Source organism: Aspergillus luchuensis, chromosome 3 (genome assembly GCF_016861625.1).
Source record: "Aspergillus luchuensis IFO 4308 DNA, chromosome 3, nearly complete sequence".
In the NCBI taxonomy this organism is placed as follows: Eukaryota; Fungi; Ascomycota; class Eurotiomycetes; order Eurotiales; family Aspergillaceae; genus Aspergillus; species Aspergillus luchuensis.
The window spans coordinates 1,766,111-1,781,467 of record NC_054851.1 but is presented as its reverse complement, the minus strand read 5'-3'; the positions used below and the strand labels follow the sequence as shown (position 1 = coordinate 1,781,467).

Sequence of the window (15,357 nt, the reverse complement as noted above, 5' to 3'; positions counted from 1 at the left end):
CCGACGAGTCGCATTTACGACGCTATGAGGATTGTATTTTTTGTTTTAGAGGACGGAGGGAGTTTGTGATACAACCGGCGTTTGATCCTTTCGGAGCAACGTAGGTTGGCTCCCTGTCTAATTTATCTGGTCTGATTGGATATGGCGCCTTGAGGAACCGGGATGTATTTGTGGCATTGATTGAGCGATCTTCCTCGTTCGTCATACTATATACATGTTGTTTATATTATGTTTAGATACCAGCTGTAGCAGATACAGCAGATGCATGGATTGAATTATACGTACTGAATAGTGCCTCCCTTGCCTTCAGTATGGTTCAATAAACCGTAACCATATACTAGTATCTAAAGCATGAACCTAATGAAGCAGCGGTGAAAGCTCACAGCAAGTGACTGGACGGATGCTGATAAGTAGATATAGATAGTAAGTAGAATTCCGCCCGTGGTGGCGCACCGCCCGCATAGAGCTGCCTCTTTTGGCGCTTATCCACTTTAGTCCAAAGTATTCAAATCTGATTGACGCCATCATCACCTGCATTTATTGATTGTACCACCACCTCGTGCTATTTCGTTTTTCTCCTTGCACGAAGACTAGAACAGGTCATATCTTCTCATAGTATCATATCACTCACGTTCCAGTCTACACCGCTTTCAACTGGAACTTCAATTTTCGAAAAAAAATATCACTTGGTCGTTACCATTGAGAGGTTTGAGCTGCAGGTAAAGTACTACCATCAACAACTACTAGTATATAAGTATCTAAGATGTGAACAGGGGAACCTAAGGATCAGAGAAAAGGCAAAGAGCGAAAATGCCCATCGAAGTAACAGACCTCACCGAGGCAGATATCCCCGCCGCCATTGAGATCATTCAGACGGCGTTTGCGGAAGATCCGTATTTCAAGTGGGTGTTTGATGCTGAGAATGTAAGTCCGTCAGTCACCAGATAAAACATACCCGAACGGGGTTAGTAGTAGACCCTGAGCGTGTAAGATGATGATCATGATGATCAAGATAAAGGCACCAAGAGCTAACCAATTCTCCCAACCTTCCCATCACCGCGGTCGGATTAGGGGTAACCTCCCCCAAACCGACCAGTATGGGAACCTTTCATCTTCATTTCTAAATGAAATAGTTCAACAAGCAGCGCAATTACGATTCCCTAGCGGTGCGATGTCGCTGGGGGATCAACAATGCCATTTTCCAAGTTGCGACAGACACATCAAAATCATCCCCAGGAGGAGGAGGAAAGAAGATAGTGGGCGTCTCCTGCTGGCTCCCACCTACCCCGGCTCACACACCAGAGACATGGTACAGCTGGACGCAAAACTGGCTCCTCAGCTTTCGCCAGATGCTCAACAACGTATGGCATTTCGGACGGGGCGGACTTCGCACCAACCGCTACTGGATTTGGAAGGAGCGGCAGCATGAAGCGCAGAGCCAGATCTGGGATGATCCCCGGGGATACTATTTCTGCAATATTGTGGCGGTGCATCCGGAATGTCAGGGTTTGGGGGTGGGGAGGAAGCTCTTTGAGGCGGTGACGGATCGGGCGGATCAGGAGGGAGTCAAGTGTTATTTGGAGAGTTCGAGGAATGTGCCGAATGTGCAGATTTATGAGAAGATGGGGTTTGAGATGAGGAGGGAGATGGAGTGTAGGGATGGGGAGGATGTTTGTATGGTGAGTTTGTTTTCTTCTTCTATCTGGAGGCGAAACGGGGTGTTGCTAACTTGGGATAGCTCTATTGTATGGTTCGTGAACCGAAGTCTAAGTCGGGATAGTGAGGGGCGTGGCTTTGATTCTAGACGTATCCTCTAATCTAGACATGGAGGTCATTCCATAGTTCACGAATCTCTTAACGGTAGAGTCTGTTCGCCATCACTTATTGGCCAGATGCACCATCGGTTGGTTGGTGAGAAACACGGACAATCATTGATCCTTCTGCGGAAGCCTTTATTAAGATGCAAGGCCAGCAATGTTCACACACCCACATAGTATTAAATCCCCTAACACACCACTCCTCACACTCATGGATGACTCAACCAAACAGCTTCGCGAACGCATTCTTCGCCAAATCCGAGTGGTCCTTTCCCAACTTCCACCTGATATCGGCTCAGACACGATACGAATACTTGGTGATACTCCAAATAGTATTCTTGATCCTGAGGATTTTCTAGGATCCATACGTCCATTCGTTACAGAGACTGAAGAGTCCCTCCGAAAATTTCACCCGGGCAATGAGACTCGTTTTGTTGCAGCCAAAATTTGCCGTGGGAAGCACTCTTACTTTATACTCGACCTCAACAATAGCAATTATAACTATGAAACTGCACATGAATGCAAAACATTGATTCCCGTCTATGTTCTTCGCCTATCGAAAAGACAGCCCACGATCTTTCGCAAACGGGAGCTGGATGAATCTATCGCGAAGATCCTTAGGAACATGCACAATCTCCATGGTCAGGCCCCTCTACCTCTGTTTGACAACCATTATGACCCGTATCTTCAATACCCCATCCCGCATTATGAGGTTTGACTTGTTTTTTTTTTTTCACGACTGTGTGCTGTAATCAAATTTGTTTCATGTCCGAGATATTCTCTGATGTAGGTGGAGAACCTCGCTGCCATACGGAGTCTTTGCATTAATTTGAGGCGTTTAGAAAACGGTAGGTGGAAATGGTGCCAACAACAGGTATTTAGTGGATGAAGGTATGGGGACTTAGTTTGGCAGTCCATTTAACTATTACTGACACCTTAACGCATCAATCCATATGCCGCGTGGGAGCCACGCACAACCATGGCACATCTAGCTAGCTCCTACATTGTAGCAGATTCGTTTGAGCATATGGGTGGTGCGGCAGTATGAGACGAACATGAACCCGAGCACATGTAAGATCTAATCTACTACGCCGAAACCTCGGATCAAACAAACATTTTCAGCTAGCTAGCTAGCTATGTATTCAGTAACTACGTAGATAGTATGTGTCTAGATTTTCAGCAGACTATACATAAGTAAAAACTGGAAACCCCGTTATTGAGTGGACCCCATCACCAGACCATTTAGATCAGAGCATGGATTCGTAGTACTGATTGATCACGAGTCTACCTACAGTCCGTATTCGGGTTTCTGCAGAAAAAGTTAAAGCCCCTTATTTCAGGTTCTTTCTTTCCCCTTCTCGGCCAAGACCCGGGGAAAAGGAATTGGATCCACGGGGATCCACTTTGCATGGGACGGATGAAGAATGAGAATGAATGAATGAATCCGTTCCGTTGCCAAGGAGGGTCCTTTGTTTGATGTAGATATTATATACATAGTAGTATTTATAGGGCGTATGGCTATTTATATTCGTAGAGTAAATAATATTATAATTCATACCTAGTATATACTATATAGTAATGTACTGAAGCACAGACAGACAGACATAGATAATAAATGGAGTGGGTTATCCGAGTCATTCCAATGATCCGCCGTTTCACAAACTACCGACTAGCCCGAGTCGATCATCCAGACAAGAAGAAACAAAGTAAACTACCTTAACTGACTACTAATGTACTGTAGTAAAGTTTATGGAACCGCCTAGACCCCTCCCCTCTATTAGGGGGTTGGTTCAACGTTCAACGTAGACAAGTTCGTTTCCAAGCCGGTGTCTCGTCTTGATTGCCCGTTAGTTAGACTAGTTAACTAGTTAGGGTTGAATAATAAGCCGGGATGAAAATGCCGAACATACTACCAACACACTTTTTTTCATCCTGGTTTCAGGAGAAAAAGTATCTTTTTTTTTCCCTGCTTTTTTTTCCATCCAAGATTTTAGGCTAGAGGTGCAAGCTACGTACCCTTTTGTCGGTATTTTAGAGTGGGGAGGGGGGGTGATATATCAACTACCTTTTTTTCTTCCTTCTTTTCTTTCGTTTCTTTCCCTTCGTGTTATTTGTTACATTGGTTTGATTCTGTGCGCAGCTGGTCTGTGATGCCATTACATCTATCATTATACCTCAATAATCCATTCCAACAATAATAATAATTACCACTACTACCTAATCAACCAAGCAAATGTCCAAGTCTACGAGTCATGTCCTCCACCACATCCACAAATACATCTCGCGCAGCGACTCATCAACAACAACAAACACAACATCAGACCTCACCGTCCAGGCGAAAGTAGGTCTAGCGTTCGGCATACTAGGTACGTCCATCCACCATCATCAATTAAACTAATATATATCCTCACCAAAACAACAACAACAATCATGATAATAATAATAATAACAGGAGCAATCCTCCTCACCATAATCCTCACCACCCTCATCATCCTCCGAATCCAGCACGGACCCGTCATCACTCTCCGAACGCTCTTCTCCCGAACGCCGATCCCAATCGGACAGAGACAGTCATTATCAATAGATATTTCTCCATCGGACGAGGAATCTCAACCGCCGCCGGCATACACACATCCACATCCACACCCATTACCAGAGGCAGGATCAAAGGGGAATGCAGATATTCCACTACCCCCACAACAAGCGCATATACCCCCCTCGCTGCGCAAGGAACTTAATCTGCATGTTGATACATCTACTGCTGCTGCCGCTATCACGACGAAGCCAAAACCTACACCGCTGAGAACAATGTCCGATACGGAGATAGTCAAATCATCAAGATCATCAACGTCATGTGAGAAAGATAGAGAGGCGCGCAGCTCGACGCTAAAGGTCCAGATCCACCACCACCACCATCACCTTCACCATAAGCATAATCAGAATCACCCGTATTATAGTCGGCTGAGGGTGGGGAGTCCGAGGTCGCCTGTAGGCAATGGTGCTGGTGCTGCTGGGATGAAATCAGATAGGTTATGTCCTCCGCCGGACGAGTATGCTGTGCCACCGGATAGTCCTGATGTGATTGTGTTGCCGTCGCCGAGGGAGTTGCAGAAGTTTAGGATTAATGTTTATCGATGAGATGAGATTATACGGTGTGGTATATGGGATTGGGTATGTATATAGGTTACTGTTTATGTATGGGTATGTTTGGTAATGATAATGATCATGAGTGTTTATGGTTTCGCTTTACTTTTTTTTTGGACGGTGGTGGTGGTGGTAGGTATATATTGGATATGTTTTATGGATACTACAAGTCATAGTAGATATGATTCTGAGTGGTGTAATAGCCCACTAGTGAACATTACGATAGGGGATACAGAGTGACTAGACAGGGTCGGTCTATTCACCATTCAATACTTAGTCCCGTAGAGCGGAATATCGGAGCGCTAATATACATAGTATACCAGTAAGTATATGGTAATGCACTCATCCTTTCATATGATGGCCAGAACTCCAAGGTCTGTGACTGGATAACAAATAAGAAACCTGCTATTTATGAGACATGCTAACAGTGAATATATACTCAGATTTGAAACATCATTCACCAATAATCCCCTGATAATCCCAAAAATCCAGGAGAGTACACCTTGATCAGAAATAAGCATAATCGATAACGGCTCACCATGCTATGTGTTGTGCTGGTTTGAAACAGTGTAACATTATTAACCGTGGCGGCTATGCAGATCAACGACAATAATGATAGATTTGACTTCTAGGCTCGTGGTACAAATTTCTTAGCGGGCTGATCAGGACGGGGGATTCAAGTTAGTGATGTGTCAATGGGGATTTGAGATAGGGTGGTTATTTTGTGAGGTTACACAGGGAGATATCATTAAGTCCATATATGACATGTTTCATATAGCATTGCTATACATTCCTTGAAACTTTATATAGTTTGTGAGATGATTGTCTATAAGGGGTATGTAGTCTTGCATAGTAGTATCACAGTAAAATTGTGAATACCCTGCCAAGCTACAATCAATCTTGTCGAATTTATGCTAACATGCACTGACAAAGAAAACGGGTGAAAATCGACCTACCAAGCCCTGACTACTTCTATAGAATAGCTAGCTCTCACAGGCCGCATGTAGCTTCAAGTTACTCCCCTAGACCCGGCAATATCTGACATGATTGACTGGTATGTCCTCGGGCGGGAGATTCAGGACCATAATGGCTGTGACAGTGATAGTCTAAACCATGTTCGTGAAGCTCCTGTTTCTTTCACCATGACAGCATGCACGTGGCGCCATGTGGGGATGCACTCGATAGCATCGTGCCGTCTGGTGCGTGAATACAATCATGTCCAGCTTTATAAATGGGTATGAGTGCTTCGATTCTCTTTCTCCTTCTTCCTCTTCTCCCCCATGCACAGTCGTGACTTTCCTGTCTCTATCGTTGAATTTGATCACTGACCCTCCTTTTCCTTAAGAGCTCGCTTCGAAGTCAGCATGCTCATATTGATTCTTCTCCTCGCCCTAGTGGCCCAAGGTCTTACCATCCCCCGCTCAACCACGAGCAACATCTGGCAGCCCAGAGTTGGTGCTCCATGGGACATCGTGCTCTCCACCAATGTACTTAGTCCTGCTCCCGCCACTGAAATCTATGACATCGACATGTGGAGCAGCGAGCCCAGGACCATCGACGACCTCCATAAGCAGAACCACAAAGTGATCTGCTACTTTTCCGCTGGAAGCTATGAACCACACAAGAAAGATAGTGCCTCGTTTCCAGAAGAAGCGCTGGGTAATCCCCTTCGCGATTGGCCTTCGGAAAGATGGTTGGATGTTCGCCATCCTCAAGTGCGCCGCATCATGGCAGCCCGATTGGATCGAGCACAGCGGATAGGCTGTGATGGTGTTGATCCAGATAATGTTGATGGATATGGGAATGACACTGGTTTTCGTCTGACGAAACAAGATTCCATCAACTATATCAATTGGTTGGCTGGAGAGGCGCATAGCCGGGGTCTTGCTATGGGGCTGAAGAACGCAGGAGACGTTATTCCTCAGGTTCTTGCAAACGTGCAGTGGAGCGTCAATGAAGAATGTGCAGATAAACACGAGTGTGATCTGTATGCCTCTTTTGCAAGGGCCGGGAAACCCATTTTCCACATTGAATACCCGAAAGGTAGTGACAGGAATGACAATGAAGATGTCGATGGGGAGGAGAAGAGACGATACTGTGAATTCTCCAATTCGGGACTGTTTTCAACCGTTCTGAAGAACATGATCCTGGATGGTTGGGTTCAACGGTGTGACTGATATTGTTTGCATCTTCGAATGTGTTGGACTTGCTTTCTACACTAGCTGAGCTGGTTTGTATTATGCTGTGTATTTGTCTCCTAGACCTGAGTTGTTTAGTAGATTGCCACAAAGAAACTGATTGTTTTGAGCCGAGAATTGCATACTTGATGTTCGTAGGTCTTGGCAATACCTGCCATTATTTTCTCTGGCTAAAGTAGGCCGCTTATTGCGCTCCACTTCGGAGAGGCACCGTAGCTCAGTTGTAGTAATCTTCGGTACCAACACAGGGATACTCGTATCTGTTGTCACTAACCAAGCACCATAGTGCCCTGCAGTCTGACTAGCTTGTAGCCTGGCATCCCGTGGTGCAATTGGCTCAGCAATTCACGCTATAGGCGATGTCCGAACACTGTATATTGCTTAACGAGAATCACATGGTTCTCATATATTAGCGTACAATGACTAATGCTTTCACGTGTCTTAAATTGGCAGCCATTATTATCCAACGCCACCGTTGGCAGTGGTATGAGCTCTTATCTCGCGCACGGCCCTGCAGCTTAGTATGCCGGCGCAATCTAGATAGGTCCAGAACATCTGCTGAGTAGTAAGCGGCACTCAGAAAGTGGCAGCCTACGGAGAGCTATATTTCAGTAAAAGTAATCACCGCCACCAAAGTATTGATAGTAGTGCGTCGAATCAAGAGCTTTCCGATATGACTGCTAGTCATTCGCCGTACTCTTACTCTGCACTCGAAGCCTGCAGAGCATGATGTGGCTAGGGTCATAGCACCCCCGCGCTAACGAGCAGCAAGAGACCGTGCATGCGCGCATGTAGGTATCATGTTGGAGCTAGCTGTCCCAAATGACCTGGCTACCGCGGCTAGTCTAGTCTATGCTAAACTGGCCCTCATAGTGCGTATTGCTGCAGATGCGAACAGACGTGCTAGACTTAGGGTGACAGGAACCCTGCTTCAATCCTTTAGCTGCGTAGCGTACTACTAGCGACTAGAAAGGGGCTCGGGCCTAACTTGCCAAGTCTGATGCTCAGACGTGCATTGTTTGATGCTGGCAGATGCAGCTTCCCCGCCCTTCGACTGATATGGGGAGATAGCATGAGACTGGTTGCATGAGCAGCAGAGAAAGTCCTGCTCGAGCATGATCCGGGTCTAAGCGCATTAGACGCATGACAGGATTATGGACGAATTGTGTTGGAAGACGTCGCATATCTGCGGGTGTCTCGTGTGGAATAGACCTGTGAACAAGATCTGCATTAGCTGTATTCGCAGTAGGTATCATTATGCGAGGTAAGCTGATCGACAACGAGATGCGTTGTATTGATCATCCTCAAGACGTCCTTGAACACTTACAATGGTGGGATTCTCAAATGACAGTGGCCTAGCTAGTGAGAAACCTAGCTTCATTCTCTTTCCCATCGCTACCATTACCTCGTAGACTTGCAAGGAGAGCTGATGTAATAGACAGCAATCTCCGAGGAGCGCTCCCAGGCTATCTGCTGGCACTGATTCACCAACCTTTCAGGATAGCCATAGATCATGAAAGACAAAAGCACGATAGCTTGGAGCAATCGACAGTACACAGCTGAGATGCTTTTTGACAGTGATATCGTTGATGGAAGAGATGAAACTGTTGTTGGAAGACCGGTCCCTGGACCGAACAGGTTGCATGTGAAAGAAGAGAAGAAGAGGAGTGGCCGTGAAGTATTTATTCATCCTCGATCAGGTGACGCCGGTTCTACAGGCACAACGTCGTGCTGTTCGACAACAAATAGTTCAAGCCACCTCTTAGCAACCTAATCAGTATATACTCTGCATCTGTGATATCTAGATTGAAAGAAGGCCGGCAACATGTCTTTAGGCTGGACCGTGTAACACTTAGTGCTGGAATAATCAAACTTCATATTTCAGACTGATGTACAGATCGCTACCTTCACTATAACGAACAACATACAACTACAAGCTCGAGACAGTCAGGGTATTCTTGTCATCTTATCGTGTTCCAGCTACTATAGATCCACAGTAGAAACCACCGTTGGTCCGGATGAGTGTATACCCACCACGGCCAGCCTAACCATCCAACCCTTGCCTTAACGGCTACTATAGCCGGCTGATTGACACCAACGGTCGCAGATCCCCCTGAAAGATCTATTTGCCGTTAAGCCACTATTCACCATTTGTCACGCCAAAAAGATTGACTTCGGTAACGCACTCGGCAGTCAGCCGGAGACAGGCACGGCCCAATAATGTCAACATGATACCTGGCATGGCCGTTGTGGCGCATCGACAAGCTCTAAGTAATCGTCTCATTACGAGGGATCACAACCAGGCAAGCATGGAAGCTTCCACGCACGTCATAGACGCAGTCTTGACCACAAACAAAAAGTGTATGTGCCCATCATGTGTTTGCTGTATCTGTATGCATGCCAAGTGTCTCCGAAGCCACTTACTGATAAGTACCTCCGGTGTCCCGGGTAGATGGAAGGTCTTCCCTATCGGTCTTGAGATAAAGCAATGGAGTCCCGAAGTCCCAGCAGGGGTGTACTGCACGACGGCATAAATCCGACATTGATTGCATTATCGACTGCCCATTAGTGTCAGATATCACCGAGTAAGACCAATGCAACAGGCACGAGGCTAGGAGCTGGAGATAGTTACTGGCGAATCAAGCTCAGCAAAAAGCACCCTAATCTACCTATTCAACCCCAGTATGTGCTAAATAGCAGCCATGACGAAATTTTTGGCCAGTCAACCAGCACCCAACTCCGAGACGGCTCGATGATTTGTCGATAAATCAGGGGTCCAAATGGGGGCAACAGATGGAGAAGAATCCAGCAGGAGCAGCCGGTCCGACCCCTGGCCTGACCATCATTCAGCTAGTGCAGAGATAAGCAGGTAGACAGGGAATTGAACAGTGCAGTGCTAGACTAACGGAACTACTAGAACGTTAGCAGAAGAACAGCTTCCCGCCTAGTTCAAGTAGTCTATTACATATCGAGTACCGGCCGAAAATGGGCCAGTAATGGTCAACGACACACCCTGTTGGCTCCACAGGTGATAGCTGAGAAGAAGCCAAAGCCCATCTGCAGAGGACCGAGTGTAGTGACCGAGGCACTTAGCAGAAAGCCCCGGAGGAGTCCGTAGGCTTGATAGCCGTTGCCAAGCGTGCTTGATTAAAGAGCCAAGACTGGAATCGGTCGGATAGATCGAGGCGATTGCATGAGATGACATGATTTCTGGCTCGGATTCGGCCCGAACTGCCCGTGCCTCGGAGCTGTGGCACAGAATGGAATGTGATCCGTGGCTGCGAATTGCAAAAGGCTCGGAGTGGCTGGATGTTGAAGCCTAGGACGGAAGGAAAGGCATTCGATCTGCTTTGTTGCATCCTTTGATAGCAGTCGTCGCTCAAAGGGGATTGGACGGGAGGTCAAGTGCTTCCGCTTACCAAGGCGAGATGAGATGCCAGGAGGCAGTCAGTTCCAGGACTCATCTATGAAGTGGGGTGGATTGCTATGGCTGGTGGGTTCACGCCCCTTCCATCAGCTCGGACAGTACTGTTTTTGGTTAGTGGCCATGACCAACAAAAAATGTTCCTTTTGGTTGAGGACTTTGGAGTGACGACTACTACCTGATGGAGTTGAAAGTGAAGCTCGGGTAATGAGAAGAAGGGTCTCGCCTCGGTGTGTGCCTTGAGAAAATGATGTAACTGGAAGAAAGGCTGACGAGACAGGCGACAGCTGAACTAACGGAATGCAGCTCATAATGTTATCATAAATTATCATAATTACCTGTATTATTTCAATGCATTTTGGTGTGATTATGCGCCTTACGTGGCTTAAGATCTAGGGCCACGGTCTATCAGCCGGGCCCTGCACGGTCTTCTGGCCATCGTTCCGCATCTTCTACTGACATGACGAAGGGGTCAATGACAACAACAACAAGAAGACGGTAAAATTATCCAGCAATCACCGCAGCACTATCAATTGGGGTAAATGTGTGGCCGTACAAAATGCAATTACCCAAGCGAACCACCAGGCTTGTTGGGCAGTTGAAGGTACTTTGATCGGTACTTTCCCCAGGAGCCGTTTAATTCCCCTCGAATGTCTTGGCTATTTATTTGGTAATAGTAGACGTAATATTATTGCCATGCTACAACACTTAGATCGTTCCTTCTGGTCAAAACTTCTTTGCTTTCTACGGCCTTCTTCTCTCCTTTCCCCCCCACTGTATTCCCTTGCGGTGCGTTTCAGCCAGACACGATGGGAGCGCCGTGCCGACTGGGCCAAGCCTGTCCGGCAACCTAATCGACGAAAGGGCAATGATGACCGACAGACATAAGAACGCATGTACACTCCCCGCACCCTCAATTACCGTCGGATAATTCCTTGCCGATGGATCAAGAATGATTGGAGAACTGCACCAGCGACGCGTCCTTCAAAGGGTTGATTCTTTTGCCGAGAGGTAGTAGCATCCACATCGGGTAGATACTTTCTGATAGACGGCTGGATGGGCAGGGCAAGTCCCGTTAACATTAAAGTACCGTGGCACGGCTCAGAAGTTAAAATAATATTACCGGCTCCCAACTATAATAACAGACTTCCAGCCCGCCTTACTCCCAGCATCTTCCGTCCGTCTTGAAGCAAACAATCAATTAACTAGGACCCAGTGCTGTATGAGGTCATACTTGCATGGGCGAACTGCCGGCTCTACTTGCTTGCCTCTATCCCTGATGCTTGCCCTACTCTGAATCTTCTCCGGTCTGGGAAAGTCAGGCCATGGTGGCCCTGATGAACCTCCTACTCGTTCCGGTAATCAAGCCGCGGTCCAGCCCATAATTTTTTTTCGGAAGATACTCGATAGGTTCGGAACATGCGTGGAGAGAAAATCGGAAGCTCGAGGGTCGTCCTGACACCGAAAGCCAGTTGAGAATTAGGCAATACAGCTGACTGGGTATCCTCCACACTCGTCTCGAGACTCCTCCATCTTGGTGATGTGAGTGGTGGACGGACTACGGAGTTATGCCGGACGCCCTGTTTTGCGTCCTATGATAGAGAGAATAAAGCATTCTAGGGACGGGGGTGGAACAAAGAAGGGAAACGGAAAATGGGGGGGAGGGAGACACAGAACAAAGGGGAAGGGAGGGGTTGGGAGGGGAATGGAAAAAAAAAAAAAAAGATATCCGCGAAATCATAATAGAATTAAAAATTAAAATGAGAAATAAAAGTGCGGAAAGGAAGTGAAAGTGGAGAGCGAGGGAAAGAAAAATTAAACAGAGTAAAAAATATGTAGAAAGGAAAAGGAAAAGTTACAATGAAATTGCGAGATTCTAAGAGCCAAAAGAGTCCAAAATATGGAAAACAAAAAAAAGAAAACAAATCCTACGTTATAAAAAATTTTAGAAGGATGATCCCAGTCAAGCTGAAATAATAGTGGTTTAGGTCATAAAGCAGCAGGGATGGAAGCGATGTGATCGACAACCCTTCACAAACTGTTTGTTCGATCTTGTCATAACGTCTGAAAGTACTATGCTGCCACTTGGCTAGTCGTCGAGGCGTCCACGCCGAATCGTGATTAGTAGTAGCACGAAATTGTGCATCCGTTTTGATCCGTCCTGACCCTCCCACCTTGTTGTTCCTCGCTGGGGTACATGCAAGGTACTAATCAACTCTCCTCCGTAGAGACAAGAAGAAACTCACGCTGACTCTGGGCCCTGGTTTGGTTGATGCCCTATGGGTGTTTGGTTGTTGCTCCGCAGTCTCCGTCCGAGCCGCTGGTTCCTCTCCTGTCTCGTCGTTGTAGCATGACTGTCTGGAAACATCAAACCGACCGTACTACTCCGTATACGGAGCAAGGCAGGAATAGTGGCCTGCGACCGCCTGCATGCCCTGCAGCAAATGCATCATCGGCCCGAGAGTAAGTTCTGTGTTGGTAAGGAATCCATGGGCACTAGCCCTTATAGGTGGGCTGAGGCAGAGAAAAGGGTTCCTTTAGCACTGCTCGGCGACCAGTGATTCGTCGAGACACAAATTATTATCACCAGCTCATGACAAATTGCGGTAGCCGACCACAATAGTTGTTGGGGCTGCGGGAATATCAATGGCTGCGGCCCAAAAATTCCCACCATCTCCACCCGAGACAATGTTGGTTTTTCTTTAGCAATCTGGCATCTCCACCATCTCATGCAATAATCTGATTAGCGCCAGTCGTGCGTGCCGGCAGATGTGTAACCACGGTCTGTCACGGATGCAGGCCGCTCGAGGACCACATTGGTCTGGAGATGGGATGTAACGACTAGCGTGGAGTTTGTCGTCATTGTTTCTCTGTCCACCCTCCCCTCATGTTGCCAGCGAGGTTCATGTTTTTCTAAAACGATCGACTGCTGCTTGTTTGATAGGATGTTGAAGCAGCCAGTCGAGGAATACATTCTAACTGGTTTCGCAATAGCTCGGATTGGCGAGCGTGAGCTGCAAACGTCACAGAATCCGGGTGAGAACCTTGAAACCGGTGCGACCCCCCTCGCAAGCCTGTGGAGGTGGAGGAAAGGCAATAGCCTGGGGTGCTAAAAACCACCCGCCCGGCTAGAGGGCCACTGGAGCTCACCTTTCGGCCGGTCGCTGTCGAGGCGGAGGAGCACAGACGCCATCTGTCCCCCAGTAGGTGCAGGACGATACCTTCTTGGCAGGCAACGGGCTGCGTTGCAGGCCTCTGCGTCAGAGTCCATGGTGACTTGATAACTAGCTAGCTGTCTTTAGCGCCCCAGTGCGGACACCTTGCGAGCAGGATAGTCTGAACCCGCACAGGTCATGGCGGGTCTTGTGTAGCGTCTCGACGACTCTTCCGCTACTCTTACTCGTCCGTGGTTTCTGTATCCGGAGCAAATGGTTTCATCCGTTCTTTCAAAAGTTCCGAGCAGGAAGCACATGTGCAGAACATGTGATGCTCTCTGTGGTTTCTGTGCGAGTTCTAGGTCGGCGCCGTATCCCCTTCTGCGAATCCCCACGGCCACGACAGATAGATACGCCGCCTTGCTCTTTCGCTTGCAGCAAAAAGAAATAAACAAGCTTCATTGTTGGAATCAAAACAACACGGTAAAGTAATCAAAGGGTGGGCTGAAAAGAAGAAAACATAAAGTAAAGTATCGAGAAGAAAAAGCAATCTATCAAACCGGCCAGTCTTTTGGACTCCTCCAAGCGCCATGCATATAACGGTACCCAAATCCGCAGATCATAACCCGGGCTTGGCCTTTTGGGGCCCTTGATATCAGTAATGAGTAAGACAAGCAAGAAGTGAAAGTACAGAATCAACAATATGTGCACGGGAGAAGTGAATACAACATCAACACCACAAGACGGTATCGCTTAGAAGTCATGATAAGCCAGAGTTAATATGAGAGACATGTAAAGCGTCGTAATGAAGGGTGTAGCGTCAGGTAGGCTCCGATATAATCCCCGGAGGTAATGAAGCCAAGATGCGCCTGCTTCGATTGGGAAGAGGACCGTCGCTCCAGGCCAAAACGGGAAGGTCGCAATGTCGTTGCCGCTCGCGATTGATCCAAGATTGATGCCATTCAATGTCGACTACAGAGCAAGCATTTTCCAACCACCACGATGAACCTGTCATGCGGACTGTCTGAGCATTTGGCGTCTTTGGCTCCATCGACAGATGTCCGGATGAAATGTTGCGACGGTTCACGACAGGAACTGTAGATGTAGTAGTTCTTGAAGTAATTGCACATGTTCCTCGAGTTTCGATTTCAACGGGTCAGGAAACGCAGTGCAATGATGCTGGATGCAGTCGATTGAGCTTCGATTAGATAGAGGCGTTTTGCTGTATGCGGGGAGGCCAGAGGAGAGTTTCGGACTGGACGGGGATATGAAGCAATGGATGGATTTAGAATTTATCTGGAGCATTGACAAGGCTCGTGCTTGACAGTTTCTCAGGAATTTGTTGTCGACCTTTGTGAACTGACCTGGACTTGGAATAATATATCCCACTTCATGGTGGGCAGTAGTGTCTGTCTGTCATGCAAGCACCAGGGATAGGAATTTAAGGCCCATCACAAGCCCCGTTGCAGCAAGGTTAAACAGGGGGAACGAAAAAAATAAAAAAAATAAAATAAAAAAAGAAAAAGGAAAAAAAGAGAGCCAAATACATTGGATTTTCGAAATAAATAATTTTTTCTCGTCTCCCCAATAAGAAAATAGGAAAAGATAAAAAATAAATT

General features: G+C 47.1%; 3 protein-coding genes across 3 annotated transcripts; all 3 read left to right on the top strand.

The window, feature by feature from the left end:
* Positions 1–810: 810 nt before the first annotated feature.
* AKAW2_30613A (GNAT family N-acetyltransferase) lies at positions 811–1,780 on the top strand (the record flags this gene model as incomplete). Its single annotated transcript, XM_041687147.1, has 3 exons — positions 811–924; positions 1,134–1,679; positions 1,739–1,780. The coding sequence occupies 3 exons, from the start codon at positions 811–813 to the stop codon at positions 1,778–1,780; spliced, it is 702 nt and encodes a 233-aa protein (XP_041541060.1).
* A 2,270-nt stretch (positions 1,781–4,050) lies between these two features.
* AKAW2_30612A (uncharacterized protein) lies at positions 4,051–4,955 on the top strand (the record flags this gene model as incomplete). The annotated part of the gene is made up of 2 exons (XM_041687145.1): positions 4,051–4,183; positions 4,270–4,955. 2 exons carry the CDS (start codon positions 4,051–4,053, stop codon positions 4,953–4,955), a joined length of 819 nt encoding a protein of 272 aa, XP_041541059.1.
* Positions 4,956–6,325: 1,370 nt separating this feature from the next.
* On the top strand, positions 6,326–7,138 carry AKAW2_30611A (endo alpha-1,4 polygalactosaminidase; the record flags this gene model as incomplete). The annotated part of the gene is made up of 1 exon (XM_041687144.1): positions 6,326–7,138. One exon carries the CDS (start codon positions 6,326–6,328, stop codon positions 7,136–7,138), a length of 813 nt encoding a protein of 270 aa, XP_041541058.1.
* Between the last annotated feature and the right edge of the window lie 8,219 nt (positions 7,139–15,357).